A 15,753-nucleotide genomic window follows, 5' to 3' on the forward strand; every position below is an offset into this window, starting at 1 on the left:
CAAGCCCTATAAGATATTTTAGGCTGTATTTTTACCCTCCTTTAACAGAATAAAACTTCATTCTCTTTTTACCAAAATTGACAGATTACCTATCAGCCTCTTAGAGCCACTAGCAAGCACACTAACCACTACCACGACATTTGATAAAGCAAGAGGGGAAATAAGTTTTGCCAGAGCTTATCAAAGTTATAATTTAACTTTGGTACAGTTAAGTCTCAACATTTTTTTTACACTAACAAAAAAGCCATTCAAAGTATTCACACACTTTTAGACAAAAAAACATTTCTGTTGTCATTCAGTCAGCACAGTTAGTTTCAGTATGAGGAGACAAAATGTCTTCATATCTGTATCGACATACTGCAAGATTAATTATTTTGAAATAACTAACAGTTGTTGGGGAGCATTTAATGGAACACAGAATACCAGACACCTACGCAGTTGTAAATTGTCCATTCCTGTTCATCTGCTGAGAAAAACAAGAGTTATTACGATAGGGATTGTGTTTTGCTTGTTGTTGCTTTGGTTTTTTGTTTGTTTGTTTGGTTGGTTTGGTTTGGTTTTTTCTTGAAAGAAAACCCTTTTTCCTAGTCTAAGAAATATTTCTTCCTTTTAATCAACTTTCCTAAAACACAGGGTCTTAGAATTCATATTTGTACAAGTAAAAGTTTCAAGTCTAATAATTATAAAGCATTATAGCAGATAATTCATAAGAAACACACAGAGAACAAATCTTTAAAAAAAAAAAAAAAAACACCTTCTTTGGCCTTAAAAATTAACAGACTTTGCAAGAAAGTTTTTAGGCTTCATTAATGGAAGAGAACTTGCGTGAATTTGATTTAAAATAACACTAGACAGTGTTAATTTTCTGTTACTTTTCTGTTTTAGAGACAGAAATGGGAAAAAACTCACTGGTGCATGACACAAAATAGTCCACTTTGCCTCATAGGAACAGAACAAAATATTATGTGGTCCTCTAGAACACAGATAAAAGTACACATGGAAAACTAGTTGATTTAAAAAAAAAAGTTTCAGTCAATAACTAAGCTAATGAACACAGCAAGCAGAAACAAGCATCCTCGGTCTCCTGCATCTCCCAACAACTTCTGCAATGCCAAGCTTTTTTCTTTTTTTCCACAAGGCAAGATGCTCAAATTTTGCCATTGATTTATCAGCCTGGTTAAGAAAATTTGCTTTATACTTCAGGAGAGTAAAGATAACTGTCAAGTTTGGGATTATGTTTGAATGATAGGCCGTGCAGCTGTAAATCCTCGGATATTCACTGCTACTTCATCTTGTTTCCTCACTAATCTTGACAGATCTGTGGCTCCCTCTCCAGAAGTCTTAAATAGTATTGCTTAGTTTTCAAGCGCATGTACACATTACTCTTAACAAACTTCTGGACGCTTTCCCTTCAAAAGATTTAACACAATCCTTCCCTTAGCCCTGGCAGGACCACCAGGCAAGTAAACTAAATCAGAGATGAATGAACCCATAAAAGGCCCATCTATAAGAACAACAACAAAAAAAACAGTGTGGTTCTCTCAGGCTTTTTGTAAGCAAAACAGATGCTGAAACAGCAAAAGTTGTTTGAGCCTACAGAGGTAATCTGAGATGCATCCTATTGATTCCAAACACAAATCAAAAGCAATTACTTTAGTGCACTTCAAAAGTCTCAGATAAATTACCGTTATTCTAGAACCATAACTCACAAATTTCTGAAATCTTCTGAAGTGAGGAGTGACAAAAATGGGCTTAGATGAACATGGAGCATCTGCCTACACAATAGACCCTATGGGAACAGATTAGTTTTGAAGAACATTCAATTTCAAAACTTTTCTTCATTTAGGATTACCTACGCAAGCCATGAAAAATTACGTCCATGGAGGTCTCAAGAATACTGCACTGTATTTTCAATCCTTTATTCATTTTCTGCAGCGCAAGATAAGAAACGCAGAACGAGGAACCTACCAAATAGACAATATGCAGATCGTTCTCCAGAACAAAGCTTTTCATAGCTCGCTGCAGGTCAGCAAAAATTTCCATGGCTTCAGTTGGTGAAAGAGAAGAGGAAAGAGTAGCTGAGCCAAGATGTGTGGGATGATAAACCTTTGCTGTTAAAAAATAAATAAATAAATAAATAAATAACACATACAGAGAAATTTAAGTGCAAGTTTATATCTCACTTTCAGGTTGCAATGCATTTTATAGATTCTACTGACTTTTCCCAACTGCTTTTTCAAAAAGAAATGGAGTATCTCTCCAGTCTGAAGACAGGAAAATGGAAACAATAAAATAAAGATCTTGCATAGAGTCTAAGCTAGCCTTTTTCAGAGGCCAGATCACAAGTCTGGATCCCTCTAACTACTCAGACTAGCAATTACGATAGCTATTTTAACCCCCCAAAAATGGAAACTCATCTACAATCCCACCAAGGAGTTGTTGAACATGCCTTCCATGAGAGTGTCAAATATATCATTTTCATTAAAAAAGATATACAATGATTCTGTAACAGGAGTTCTTTCTATTACTATAAGAGTCGCATCATTAGTCATCTTAAGAAAATAGCCCAAAAGAGGACAAAATGCAGCCTAATATAACAAGTTCTAGAAGAGCCTTGTACTCTCTCAGAATGTGCCAGTTCTTCTCCATAAAGACAAAAATTATAGTGTGCATACATCCTGAAGTAAAATTTCACCTTCTTTAAAGATAGCTTGGGAATTTGTAGATAAGGATGCATCAGTCTTAGAGGTGACATGCAGAGGCCTTCCAAGAACACTTGCATACAAAAATGATTAAGAGGGTATAAAGTCACCCTCTTGAAAGCTATAACTTCCTGACACATGATTTTTAATAAAAGAAATGCACAGAAGTTCTCATTATAAATTTACATTCAATATCTACCCAGCTGCAGAAGATTTACTGATTCAAACCGCTAACTGCAGGCACTGGTAAGAAACAGAACAGGGAACAGCAACATTACCTAGACAATTCTGTGATTACCTTTCTCATCATCACCAGAGTCCAGAACCTGAATGAATTCGTTCTCCAGCAGCCAGGCTACACAAGCCTCAATAGGTCCAGTCTGTGCTTTGTCTTGCTGTTTCTCGTTTCTCCACTTGCTACTGCCCAAGCTGGATGCAAGAAGAGTGCAAGAAGCATAGGTCTGCACATCACTTGGAGTGTTGGCCACTCCTCCCACTATGATCTGTTGAAGAAAGTGACTTGTTCATCTTGCCAGAGAAACAGCAAGATGGAACATCAGATCTGAGAAACAGAGATTGGTGCATTACCTACCCAAGTTTTAAAGAACCAGTGTGAGAGAGGAACATGAGGCAAAACAACTGCCAACCTTTAAGGACTTCCCTTGGCAAAAAGTTAGACACCTTATAAAGTTGAAGGGCTAAGCTATGGTGAAAGATTAAAGCTCTTAAAAACTCAGACTGAGTTTTCGAAAATCCTAGCATTTTGAAAGTGAACATAAACATAGTAGCAATTTAGAACTAAGACTAGATGTAGGCATTCTGCTTAGCCAACCCTTCCTTTAAAATCTTAGAACACAAACTGCAACTTTCTGAAGAAAAAAGGTAACTGAAAATGAGGAGTTCTCCCCAGATCTTTCAGTATAGTGAAGTTGTCTCTTAATAAATCTGAGTGCTACATCCTATGATTGTTTTCCTGATTTAGAGTGATTTTTCCTTTGGATCTTTTTTTCCACATAACTGCTTTTTCCCTGTGAGTTACTTACATGTGTGTGTGTCTTCCCTGAGACAGCAAGGTGTTTAACTAGAAACTCTATTTCAAGGTTTCAGTAGATTTCTTTCATGTAATAAAGCACCCCCAACCAGAAGAGAAGCCATCTTTAGATAGATCTTATGTAAAAAAGTGCATTTGGAAATTCCATTGGTCTGGTAAGAATTTTAAACCTATGGAATCACAACCAAGTTCTAAGTACCACAGCAGTTTCACAAAAAAAAATTAAAAAAAAAAAATAGGAATAGAATAGCAAAAAGAACTCTTAAAATGCCTAAGTTCAGCTCAAGCCCAAAAGCAGCTTTGGAAAAGGAGATGAGCTCACCTACACGAACCCTTTTGTTCCTTTTTACTTCTGTGCAAGGGTAAAGGGAGCAAATGTAGTACAATGTCTCTTTGTTTAGCAAAAACTTATTTACAAAATTTCAATCAATTTTCTGCAAAAGAGGTAGATAACTTGTGGGGTGAAATAAGGAACTCTTTAAGGTTCTACAAATGTCATTATGGCCTAATTCAGTCTACAAAGCTTCAGGAAACAGTAATGTACAAGCACCTCCCAGTAAAGACTGTCAGATCACGTGTGAAGGTTAAGAATTACACACTTCTGCCTGTGGTTTGCGCATATATAAATGAAAAAGCAAGCCTTAATAACTCATTGGAGTATGTTTATGTCAAAACCTCTCTGGCAAGCAGAGACTGCTGTATGCAAAAAAAAATGCTAATATTGCAGCAAGCTGGCAGACCCAAGTAACTTTTTCTGAAGCTGCTTGCGTTGACAAGAGAGGGGAAAAAAAAGCCACATAAAAGATTTGATGGTGTCACAAAAGAAATCATCCTAACACTGCAAGCACTGTTCTACATCCTCTCCGCGTCCAGTACCTCAAGTATTGCTCGCTTCATGCTTGAAGTAACACCTTCCCCTTCTCTTCTAAGCAAACAACTGCAAACAGGCTTGAGAGATCCCTGAAGTAGAGCAGTTCCTTTTGATCTTTCTGAGGGCTTGCAAACTAAAATGCTCTCACCTATACGGGGAAAAATGAAAGAAAAAAACACATTAATGACCTCCATATCACATCTAAGCACTGTAATAGCTACTTACAGTTCATTGAGGACATATTATTGGAATGGAACACTTAAGTTACTATTGAAAAAGCTGGAAAAAAAAAGATAAAAACTATTGCAATCTTGAACAGAATATAGCCATTGCTATTTAAGGACTCACTGATGCATAATACTTAAGAAATAAAAGCTCAGAGCAGTACAAAGTTACATTAGGCAGGTCAGGGTCTTCCCAAACCAACTTTTGCCATCTCCAGGGATAGGGATTCCACAGATTCTCTAAGCACCTGCTTTGCTGTTGAACCACTCTCACTTCTTGTTCTGGAACTGATTGGAACAATGATGCACAGTGGCATCTATTTTATTTTGCATTATATTATTAAACTGAAAAGATTCTCAAAATTTGGAAGAAAACATAGAAGCTGCACAGCACTTTGGCAGTTTGTGTTAAGACAACCAGCTTCCATTCCCAAAATGAAATAACATAGATACCAAAGTAATTCGAAAATTCATTGAAGTTATTAATCTAAGAAACAACACATTCTTTGAACTTTCATAAATGCATACATGCTTGCATATATATGCATATAGATACATACACATGTGAAATCTTAGGTATCCTGAATGGTTTCCTCTGAAAGTACATCTGAATATACCTTACCTAACAATGTCTAACATAGAATTTTAAAGTTAATCCTGAAATAATGTGGGAGACAAAAAAGGTGAGCTGTGAAACAAAAATAAAAATAATGAGTTAATGTATTTATGAGATAATAGTACAAACCACAGGGGTAAAATGCAGTGGTCAAAAAAGAAGTCTTTTTTCAACAAAACTATTTAAGAGAAACTAGGTCCCTGAGAGACATAGCTAGTGAGAAGCTTTGTCAATTAGTATAGAATAAATAAATTTCAGGCAAGATGAGCTTTTCTTTGACTAACAAAGAGAGCATTAGATTTGGATTAGCTGGACAGGAAATTTGGTTTATGACAACTGCTTAAGATTGAAGTGCACGTAGCCTGGACACCAAAGTCATTTTGGCTGTCGTTATCTTAGTAACATCCTAGGAATGTTAAATTAGGGTAATACGGTAGCCACCAAAGGATGCTCAGAGGATGTCTCTTTGGGATTTGTTTATCCTGCCGTGTGAAACTTTTGACATCTGTTGACCCTGTGCTTTTGCCAGAGTATAGAAGATATAACGAACCACCCATAAGCATTGTTTTGTGAAGTGGTGGCAATGATGAACCTTAACTCATTTCTTTCTGATGTGACCTACAGCTCCCTATCACAACTTTGACTCCTCAGCATGATAAACATAAAAGAAGATGGGTGTCCACTCGGCCCTACATTATCTGACAGCCATTTAAGATTTGCGTAGAACCCTTCCCCAAGATGCCACTGAGAACTTAAAGCCAATAACTGCAACTTAGCAAACAGCTGAGAGAGAGAGAGGACACAATAAAAAGAAACTAAACTGCTCTAATATTCCTTATTGAACACTGCAGATGAGAGAAGTCTAGATTAGGATCAGATTAAACAAACACCAGAAGACTCTGGCTACCTAGACAAAAAACTCCATTAAACCAAAAAGACCCTACTATGTTTTATCTATCTTTACCATATAATTTTGCATTTCTGTAGCTAACTCATTCAACACACGTATGTATCTCTCTACCTATGAATGGAAAAGAACTGAATCTGTAGCCTAACTTCTAGCTTTTGTTCACCAATATTGAACAGCTTTACCTGTTTCACCTTGGGAACCGGGTAGTTTTGATGAATGCAAAAAGAATCCAATTTCATTTTTTAAAATAATGTTTTTAAATTACCATCCAATCAGAAAAAAAAAAAAATCAAAACCTGAAACAATCCAACACTGCAACGCTTGGAAAACCAAATCAACCAAAAAAAAAAACAAAACAAAAAGACAAAAAAAAAACTTCAACCCAGCATCAATTAACTTCTGATTAACTTCTGTCTGTCAGCTGAATTTCATATCTACATATGGCATTTTTTCCAGCTGAAGTTGCTGTCCTCCAGCCTCCCTATTCTGTGGAAGAGTAGCAGCTGGTAATGTAGCTTTATGTTCTCATCCAAAACACTACACAGAGTGGGAAAAAATGGTACATTCATGAAGCTCATCAGCATAAAATCAACTGCTTACTGTGCAAAACAGACAGTCACATCAGAACTGTCAAAAAGGGTACTAATTATTGTGACTTGAAGGGGAAAAAAGAAGAAACTTCAAGGAATTATTTTATGCTCAAATGACAAAGTCTGGAAAATTTCAAAGTACAGCATGCAGCTGTCCTTTTCTTTAACGTATGGGGATAGCTCATAGAGATATAGGTCACAAAACGCTGGGTTGCTATGCTACTCCAGCAAAAATAGAAAGTTAAATATATGAACAGTCTGCTTACATAGGGTTCCAGCAAGCACCAATCAAACCATCAGCAGGACAAATCTCACTTCCTGCATCTACTGAACTTCGTATTCTCCATTGTGTTTACATTTGTAGAACACAATTTTTCCAAATGGCATCGAGAAAGATAAATTTCCATCACAAATTAAAGTAACAGGCAGGATCACTCTGTTGAACATCAATTAGTGCCACTGTATGCATGAAGACACCGTGTTATCTATGATCAACTCTCTACATTTGAAGAATGTCTCTTTGTAGCATTCAAGATCCATAAAAATCACTGTTAAGTTTAGTGGAAGTTTAATAAACCCAAATTAGAACTTCAGACAACAAAAGGAATTTGTCAAATTATGGTTGTAGACTTTCAATGCATTTCTTAAATTTTAGGCCTGTCCATTGGGAGTTTAACTGTAAATTTTCTCACTGAAATTGTAAATGCTTTCGTGAACTGACCATGTATCACAGAATTAAGTCAACTCAACAGAGCCTTAGAAGATAACAAGAATTCAAAAAAGAAAATAACCCATTCCTGAAGTAACTGACATGCAAATACCAAAGTCAGTCTCATACAGTGAAAAGAATCCTCTGGGAATTGCAATTTTTACTCCATTAATACCAAACAAATTCATCTTGATTAACTTAATCATACTGAATACCAAAGGAATTCATCATGATTAGTCACTAATTGCAAAGCATTGCCCTGGATTTAATCAGGTTAACACTGTTCTTAGGGAATGTTAATAAAGCCTCTGCTTACCCTCTGCGTCTACTCCCTTCCTGCCAGCCCTGCCAGCCATCTGCTTGTAAGTGAGGATGTCCAGCAGTTTGCCACCAAACATGGGAGTTCGTATAATTACTCGGCGTGCTGGCAAATTCACTCCAGAAGAGAGAGTGGATGTTGCTGCTAGAACTCTAATCAAGCCTTGGCGAAAGGCTCCTTCAATTATGTCCCGTTCATCAAAAGTAAGACCTGAAGAAAGATAACTTTTAGCAAACCCAGTAATAGTGAAATTGCATTTAAGAGCTAATAATATTACTGTCAGGCAAGAAGAAGAACAAACAAATTCAATGAACATTTACCATTCCGAGTTAGGAACTAGACTTGCAACACTACCTCAGTTAACTTCTTTCAAAGCATAATTGAATCAAAATTTCTATGAAGTTTTCATGATTTAATTGATAGTAATGGATATAAATTAGGTTTTCTAAGGTATTTGTACACATTGGAGCAAGGTGAACTACCTACTAGATATTTACATGCACTGCAAGTAAATACATAAGTACAATGCAAAGAAGAAAGCTTGATGTAACACACAGTAAGGAACTGGGATTTAGTCATTTGCTGTCCTGACCCTGGAATCCTTCATCATTATTTCCATTCTGCATTACAAGACTAATATGCATCTTTCTACACTCCTTGGGGACTGCAGTCTAAGTCTACTCTTGAGAGGAAAAAAAAATACACACACTCTGTAAGCATCTGGAGTTATGCCCCCTACATATTCAATGCCATAGATACTATCGTATCTTCCACAGTTGGTCCTTTCTCTCAGTGAATCAACAGGTTACGTGCACAATTAACTACCTAAATAAAAAAAGATCTAGCCAGAAGCACTAGCAGTGCATTCTCCTTTTATTTTCATTTTCATTGTTAGATTTCTTCTATTTACTCATCTGTTTCAGTATTAAGTTCAAGAAAATTTTTCTGAAATACCATAGAGGCTTTAGGGAGGACTTGAAAATGCCTGAGCTGCAAATCAGTTAATTTTTCAGGTATTCCAGGTAAATTTTTAAGTTGTATCTAAAAAGTTGTTATCTAACACAACAGAGAGAAGATTCATCATAACAATTAGTGAATTAAATCTTTGTCCACAGTAAAAGAATTTCAAGTTTACCTCTAACTGAGAAATAATAGAAGTATCTTATTTAGGTAATAAGCTACGTAATGCTTCAAAAAGAAACTGGTAAATTGCTGATAACTACAGCACCAAGAACCCAAATGAATTGACAATTACAGAATTCAAGACCAAGATATTGAGGAATACCTGCATGATGAAATGCCACTCCCCATGGCAAAGTACGTTGGAGCACAGAATCCAGACCTGAAAGAGAGCGCTTTAGCTGATCCAGGACCTCATCTATTCCTTCTCTGTCCACAACAACTGGGGAAAGGGATGAGTTTCTTGCACAACCTTGAGAGAGAAAATATCTTTATAGTTTCTACTAAAATTAATTTGCATTAAAGGCACTGCACGTACCACAATCTTCTATTAACTACTTTTCTCTTACTCTCAGCTTGTTGCAAACTGTAGAATTCCCTGGCAATGATGTCTGCCAGCTTCTCACACCAATTCTTGGATGGACAGAAGAGCAGAACTGAATGGCCATCACAAACAGTCTCATAACACAGGCTCACAATATGGTCTTCATCTCCCTGAAGTGAGAGACAAAATATTTTCAATGCAATCTCTCACTGCACAGGGTCCATAAATGTTGCCACTGTTCAGTGTCAGAGTAAGAATTTTCTATTAAAAATTGGAGAGAGGAACAAGTAAAGAAGATGGCGCACTGTCATCTTGGTTTCTGTCTTGCTTTCAGAAGTCTAGGCGCTGGTATGACCTATTGTTGGGGACCACCTTAGACCTAACCACAAATAAAGCTAAGGTTTTATGTCTTGCTTTTTAAATCTGTTTCTGATTGAAGGCTACACAGTGCACAGAAATCCACACTGCAACTACCATGTCGTGGCTAAGAGAAGTGAGAAAGAACAAGGTGCACATTACAGAGGGATGCATTGTATGCTGTCATATGTGAGGAGAATCTGGTTTTCATACCACACAATGTAAAGGCACCTTGCTTACTCCCCTGAGGACTCCTACAGCCAATGGAAAGAAACAAGCTCCTGCAGACAAGACCAAAAACTACTGCTTTAAACTTCAGAAAAGCTCTGAGGTAAAACATTGCTCTACAGTAACTACAAAGGAAGACTTGGCTGGCTAAACTAAAAGCATGAGGTGCAGTAGTCTGAGCATCCCCAGTAAGAGGCACCCAGAAAGCACTGCTGACTAAAGATTGAAGGTAAATATATGGACATGCATGCAAAACCCTACCATTTACAGCCTGTCTTTTTGGTTACAAGACCCTAAGAGAGTTCCTGCAACAATCTTGCTTGGCTAAGCCAGCCAGATTCTCTTCCAGCAAGGCCAAAGGAAGGAAGAGAAAAAAGGTAAGAGTAAGGTAAGTAATAAAAAGCAGTGAAATACAAATGAAAACAGGAGACCAAAGGCAAGAACTGTACATATGTATTTAAGGATATGAAAGTTGCATAAGGATTCATCCAAATTCAGCAGAAGTGGTGAGCTCATCAAGTTCTGTTCTGTGCCCCAAAGTGGGCCCAGAAAGAGCAGTGTGAAGGTGCAGTGATAGATTTCAAGCTCAAGAGGATTGCCTGGTCTTATAAAAGAAGTTAAATCCCTTAAAGTGTTGAGTCATAAGCCTAGTTTAGTTCTTTCTCTCAATTTAGTACCTATCCAAAGCAACTACCTCAAAACATATCTGGAGAAGGAAATACAACATCACCTTATCAATATGGCTACATAAATGTAAGCTTCTAGATATTCTTGTCACAAACATTTCTTTCTTTTTTCTTTTTTTTTTTTTTCCAGGATCCTTTTTTTTTGCTGTGCCACCATGCTACTAATGTTTGTGCACATGAGGGCTGGGTACTTTCAAAATATTGCTGCCATTTAGCACATATTGTCCAACTATTAGACTAGTTTATCTAGACACAGAGCAACTAGTTTATTAGACACAGAGCAGTTTGGAGGACTGGGAAGAAAATTCACACCTCAGAGACTCCACAGAAGAGGAATCTACAAGCAGGAAATGCACATTTTTTCATTTCTATCCATTTGGTTCTTCAAGTCAGATTCAAGAAACCTAAAGGACTTCATGACTGTGTTTGTTCAAAAAAAATTAAAAACATACTAGAAGCTGTCTTTTCAACTTTAGCTGTAGAAAAGGTCCCAAAGACACTGCTCAGAGTTTTGTTACCTTCAGTTGAAGTTTGGGCTGGAATTCTCGCACCAGGTTCATGGAAGAGTCATAAATGTTGTTGCCAATTTTCACCCACTCCATGAGGGGCACAGGGCGAAAATCCGTACAGTACAACTCTGCATCTAACCACGAGGCTAGCACTCCCAAGTTAGGGAGGGTAGCACTCATGCCTACTATCTGTACCCCTCCAAAACCATGGCCGGTTGTCTTTGTCCGTCTGGAAGTGGTTAAAAGAAAATTAAAGTTAGTAACAAGTCAAGCTACTCTTCTGCAAAACAGCATTCAGAGAAAATGAACCCAATCTATCTCCTTCATGAGTCTAAAGTCCAAAGCTTTGTTTTTAAGCTTTATGAAAAAGAAACAAGTCATACTCCACTCTTAGTGAACACAATGAAAAGCTATGCGATCATTACAAGATAATTCAACTTTTTGTCATTTTGAATCTAAATCTTAAGCTTCTTTAAGCAATAACAGCTAGACACTGACTGCATATTTGGAGAAACTGAAAACAAACAAATTAACTACTTCCTTGCCATTAATAAGAGCATGCAAATAAAAGCATGGCTCAGTCTCTGCTGCAGTCTGTCTACACTAAATGCCTTAATTAAGATACCCATTTGTCTCAATTTTAGGATAAATAATAATAAACTAAGGTCTTCCTAGAGTTGGGAACCAAAGCCCTTAGTTCAGTAAAGAAGAAAGCAGCTTCAGTTCTCAAAGTGCTGAACAACTGCTTCCATTCAAGTCAGTGGGAAATAATCGACTCTTAACAGACCTGAAAACACAAAGCTTTAGACACCCAAATGTATACTTTAATTCAGGCTTTTAAATTCACATGACAGGCGTGTTTTGTTTTGTTTTCTTTTTCTGCTTCTAAGCCAACATTTTACATCTACTAACTTGCATTCATTCATGCCCTTAGCCACAAATTGAGACTTCAAAAAATAAAAAGGCCAGAAAAATTAATGTGAGCTCACAGATGGCCTGAACCTTCTTAGAACATACTGGTAATCCTGGAAAAGGCAAGACAGGGGAAACAAGACTACCCCAAAGCTAGGATAAAAAACCCTGGTCGCTTATAAGACAGAAATAAGGAAGATATGGAGAAGCAGAACCTCTTTCCCAAGCTCTTCAACCATTTGCTAGCATAACAATCCCCCACCAGGGATTAAAAAAAATCCAGTTCCACGACATTCTTTTGGACTGGAGGCGTGAAAAATCTGCTCCAGAATTTATCTTAGTCTGTGAAAGCCTTGCTGAGAAGCAATGGCACTCATGCTGGCCATGACCATCAGATAATATTTTCTGGTCCAATGACACAGCACCATACTTCAGCAGGATGTCCAGTTAACCACTTTAAAAGCTTTTAAAAGCACTCGACATTCTGCTAACTGGTCAGGCTGGACAGCATTTAAAGAATTTGGATAAAGGGTCTCCTGTTAAAAAATAAAAGCATCAAAGAAAAACAACATCAAAAAGGTCACTTCCGTCCTGTCAGCAAGTGGTACGACAATTTGACTTTGACAGAGAGATAAAAAATCTGGGCCCTAGTGCCTATATGGTGAAGGCTGAATTATTTCATCTTCCTTCAAACATTCCTTGATGTACCTGGTCTTCCCTGACATGTTTTTTCCTTCTTGGTTCTTCAGAGGAATGGAGAAAATCCGAGAACTGTCCTGTATTTGTTCTGCAGGTGCATGATAAGCCAAGGGAAAAGCAGTGGCAAAGTAACTCATGATGCTCTTAAGTATACTGAAGTATACTGCCTTCCAAACCAAGAAAATAGTCAGAGGTGATTCAACCCTGAACACTGCTGGATCCTGGAAATCAGGGTGGGAAATGCTGGTTAAAAGATCTAGCAAAGAGACTAGTGTCAAAAAGACAGTTCCCCTACAACTGAAGAGGCAGTCTGGGCTAAGCATAACTCACAAGACAGGAAGCAGCAGTGAAAAGCTGGCAAAATCTGAGTTTTGGTGCATAGGAACAGCTGATTTTGACCCTTCTGTCAGCTTAACTGGTAAAAATGAAGATGACTGATATACCGTTTCCTCCTTTTGCCTTTGTCTAGGAAAAATATTAAAAGAAGTCTGAAGTTCTGTGGTTTTTTTTTTGTTTGTTTGTTTGTTTGTTTGGGTTTGTTTTTAATAAATATGCTAAAAAAAATAAAGGAAAACTTTACCTTCTTTCTTTTTTTGAGAGAATGAATCCCATGATAGCATTCAAATTAAAAACCATGAGGAAAAGAGGTTTTGACTAAAACAGCAGGCCCCTGGAGGGGTGATATGATGAGACCTTAATAACCAAAATAGTCTAGGTCATCACTCACATAAAAACCCTGGAGCTAACCCAAATTTCCAATTATCTAGAGAACAAAATATTTAAGCCATCCATATTTTAGTGTTATAAGATAAAATATCCTGGTCCACCCACCGTTTTGCAGCCTTCTCTGTCACGTATCGAACTTTGGTCAGAAGGAGCTCCAACAGATATCCTCGATGAGAGTCTCCCAGCATATGCAACTCATCCACAACCACAACTCCTATAAAGAGAAGCGCTCAGGTTAGAACTGATAAACCTCCAAACTAAGAACAGATAGCCTCAGATTTCCTTTAATATTCCACATGATTAAGGGAAATTTAAATTCACAAACCCAGCTGTGCTTACCAACACAGTTATGACTTTCTTCTGTCACTGGTTCTTTTAAGAGATACAAATAATGACCAACGATAGGACATTTCACTTCCCACAACCTACCATACAAAATACCCAGCTTCTGAAAAAAAAAATAGGTTGAGTTGCTACAATCTGGTCACCATGCAAAACAGTACTGAAGCATCCATACCATTTGCAAGTAAAAGTCCCCAAGGCCTCAGAGTATCTGGAAGGAAATACTCCAATGCCCTTAATAAGCTAGTCAAAAGCTTTGTTGCCATCATGATCTCACATTAAAAACATCGCTCCTTCACCATACAGTGATGTCAGTAAAAAAGGCAAAGAAACCTAGAGCAGGTGACCTGGCAGAGATGGCTTCCTATTATATCTTTTCTCACCCACCAAACCAGAATGAGCTCTGCTATTTAATTCTGGCTTTCTAGTGAAAAAAAAAATCCTTATGTGACTGTTATATCTGTTGTCCTCCTACCTCCTGCAAATACCTTTTTAATCTATCAGCCGCTTCCATAAAATGTGAAAGATGGGTAGAAATACTGAAAAGAATACTGACTGAAAAGCTTTCTGAATATCAGCATCTAGAGTAGATTGGGGTCTCTTTGCTTCTTAAAGGAAAAAACACAGAGCCACCCAGCACACCTCCTGCATACATCCCAACCTGTAGCAATATGTAGATTTTCTGACCAGCAGACAGTGCCACAGGGATATGGAAAACGCTGAAGGAAGGTTTAACAAAAAATAAAAAAATAAAAAAAGGAAAAAATAAAAGAAAGCAGGTCATAGAGGACACTGGGTTTCATTAGTTCTGCTGCTGTGGAGCTTTTGTTTTTGCTGGAGCTATGAAATATCTTTCTGATATAGCAAAAATAGCAGGAACTTAAGGGCAAGAGTGACTTTCTATTACCTACTTCAATGCTATTTTTCCCTCTCATTTTTTTTTTCTCTCCTTCCTACATATGTTCCTTCTCTGTTTTCTCTTCACTTCTCTTTCAAGCCACTTAAGTTAGAAGAGTACTGCACTTCTCCAACAGCCCCTTTTACAAACTCCCACCCAGCCAGCTCCTCCGTCTTCCTCTACTTCCTCTATTCTGTACTCATGAAAACTTGCAATTCATTGGTCACCAAAGAGACAATTATTCAGCTACCAGAAAAAAGCTTCCCTCTGCTTTCCCATCCAATAATCTGACTGTTTTTTTCCAGTAGTTGAGACACAACAGTGTAATGGGGTACCTCCTAAAGAAAAATTCATACAGCTTACCTTTCCAGTCTTTGCACCAAGCAGCACACACTGTGCTTCCTGAAATGAAGTATAAGACTAGTGGTATCTACAGGCCAAAACAAGGGGAATGTCACTGTTCTTCAGATGGGCCACATGTTCTATACTTTCTACTGCTACTCAGCTATAAAAAAAAATATTTATACCCACACTAAAGTTGAGCATTGTGTTACCTCAGCAGTCTCTAAGCTGATGAGACCTGACTGTCACACGATGCACACAGCTCTTCTCTCTTCAAGCAGTACTCAGAAGGCACCCACTGGGATAACATAGCAGGAGCCATCAGGCAAACTATTTTTCACAAAGCTATCCTTATCTTAAAAATGGAATTGCAGCCAAGGAAGACTACAGGTCCCAGCATGCAATGGCGTTTTTTACTCAGCAACGAGCTCAGGAGTGCGATTAGGGCCATAATTGCATCATTCTGCATTGCTACTGAAAATTAGGCCACCTTCAGTGTCTACTGTCTGTCTGCAAATTAGGTGTGTCTAGCAGACTGCTGACAAAAAATGAATAAAA

At 37.6% G+C, this 15,753-nt stretch overlaps 1 protein-coding gene across 3 annotated transcripts in view; it reads right to left on the reverse strand.

Annotated features, from left to right (window-relative positions):
• Positions 1-15,753, reverse strand: part of POLQ (DNA polymerase theta) — a gene marked incomplete at its 5' end in the record, with an annotated part of 51,896 nt that overhangs the window by 28,832 nt on the left and 7,311 nt on the right. For all 3 annotated transcript variants that reach the window (XM_082758121.1, XM_082758122.1, XM_082758123.1), the window contains 8 exons: positions 1,969-2,111; positions 3,001-3,205; positions 4,630-4,772; positions 7,990-8,202; positions 9,278-9,424; positions 9,522-9,666; positions 11,286-11,505; positions 13,719-13,827. In XM_082758121.1, the coding sequence (XP_082614247.1) occupies positions 1,969-2,111; positions 3,001-3,205; positions 4,630-4,772; positions 7,990-8,202; positions 9,278-9,424; positions 9,522-9,666; positions 11,286-11,505; positions 13,719-13,827 (1,325 nt within the window). The remainder of the gene's footprint in view (positions 1-1,968; positions 2,112-3,000; positions 3,206-4,629; positions 4,773-7,989; positions 8,203-9,277; positions 9,425-9,521; positions 9,667-11,285; positions 11,506-13,718; positions 13,828-15,753) is intronic.

This window comes from Aythya marila (assembly GCF_965140915.1).
Source record: "Aythya marila genome assembly, chromosome: 1".
NCBI classification, from domain to species: Eukaryota; Metazoa; Chordata; class Aves; order Anseriformes; family Anatidae; genus Aythya; species Aythya marila.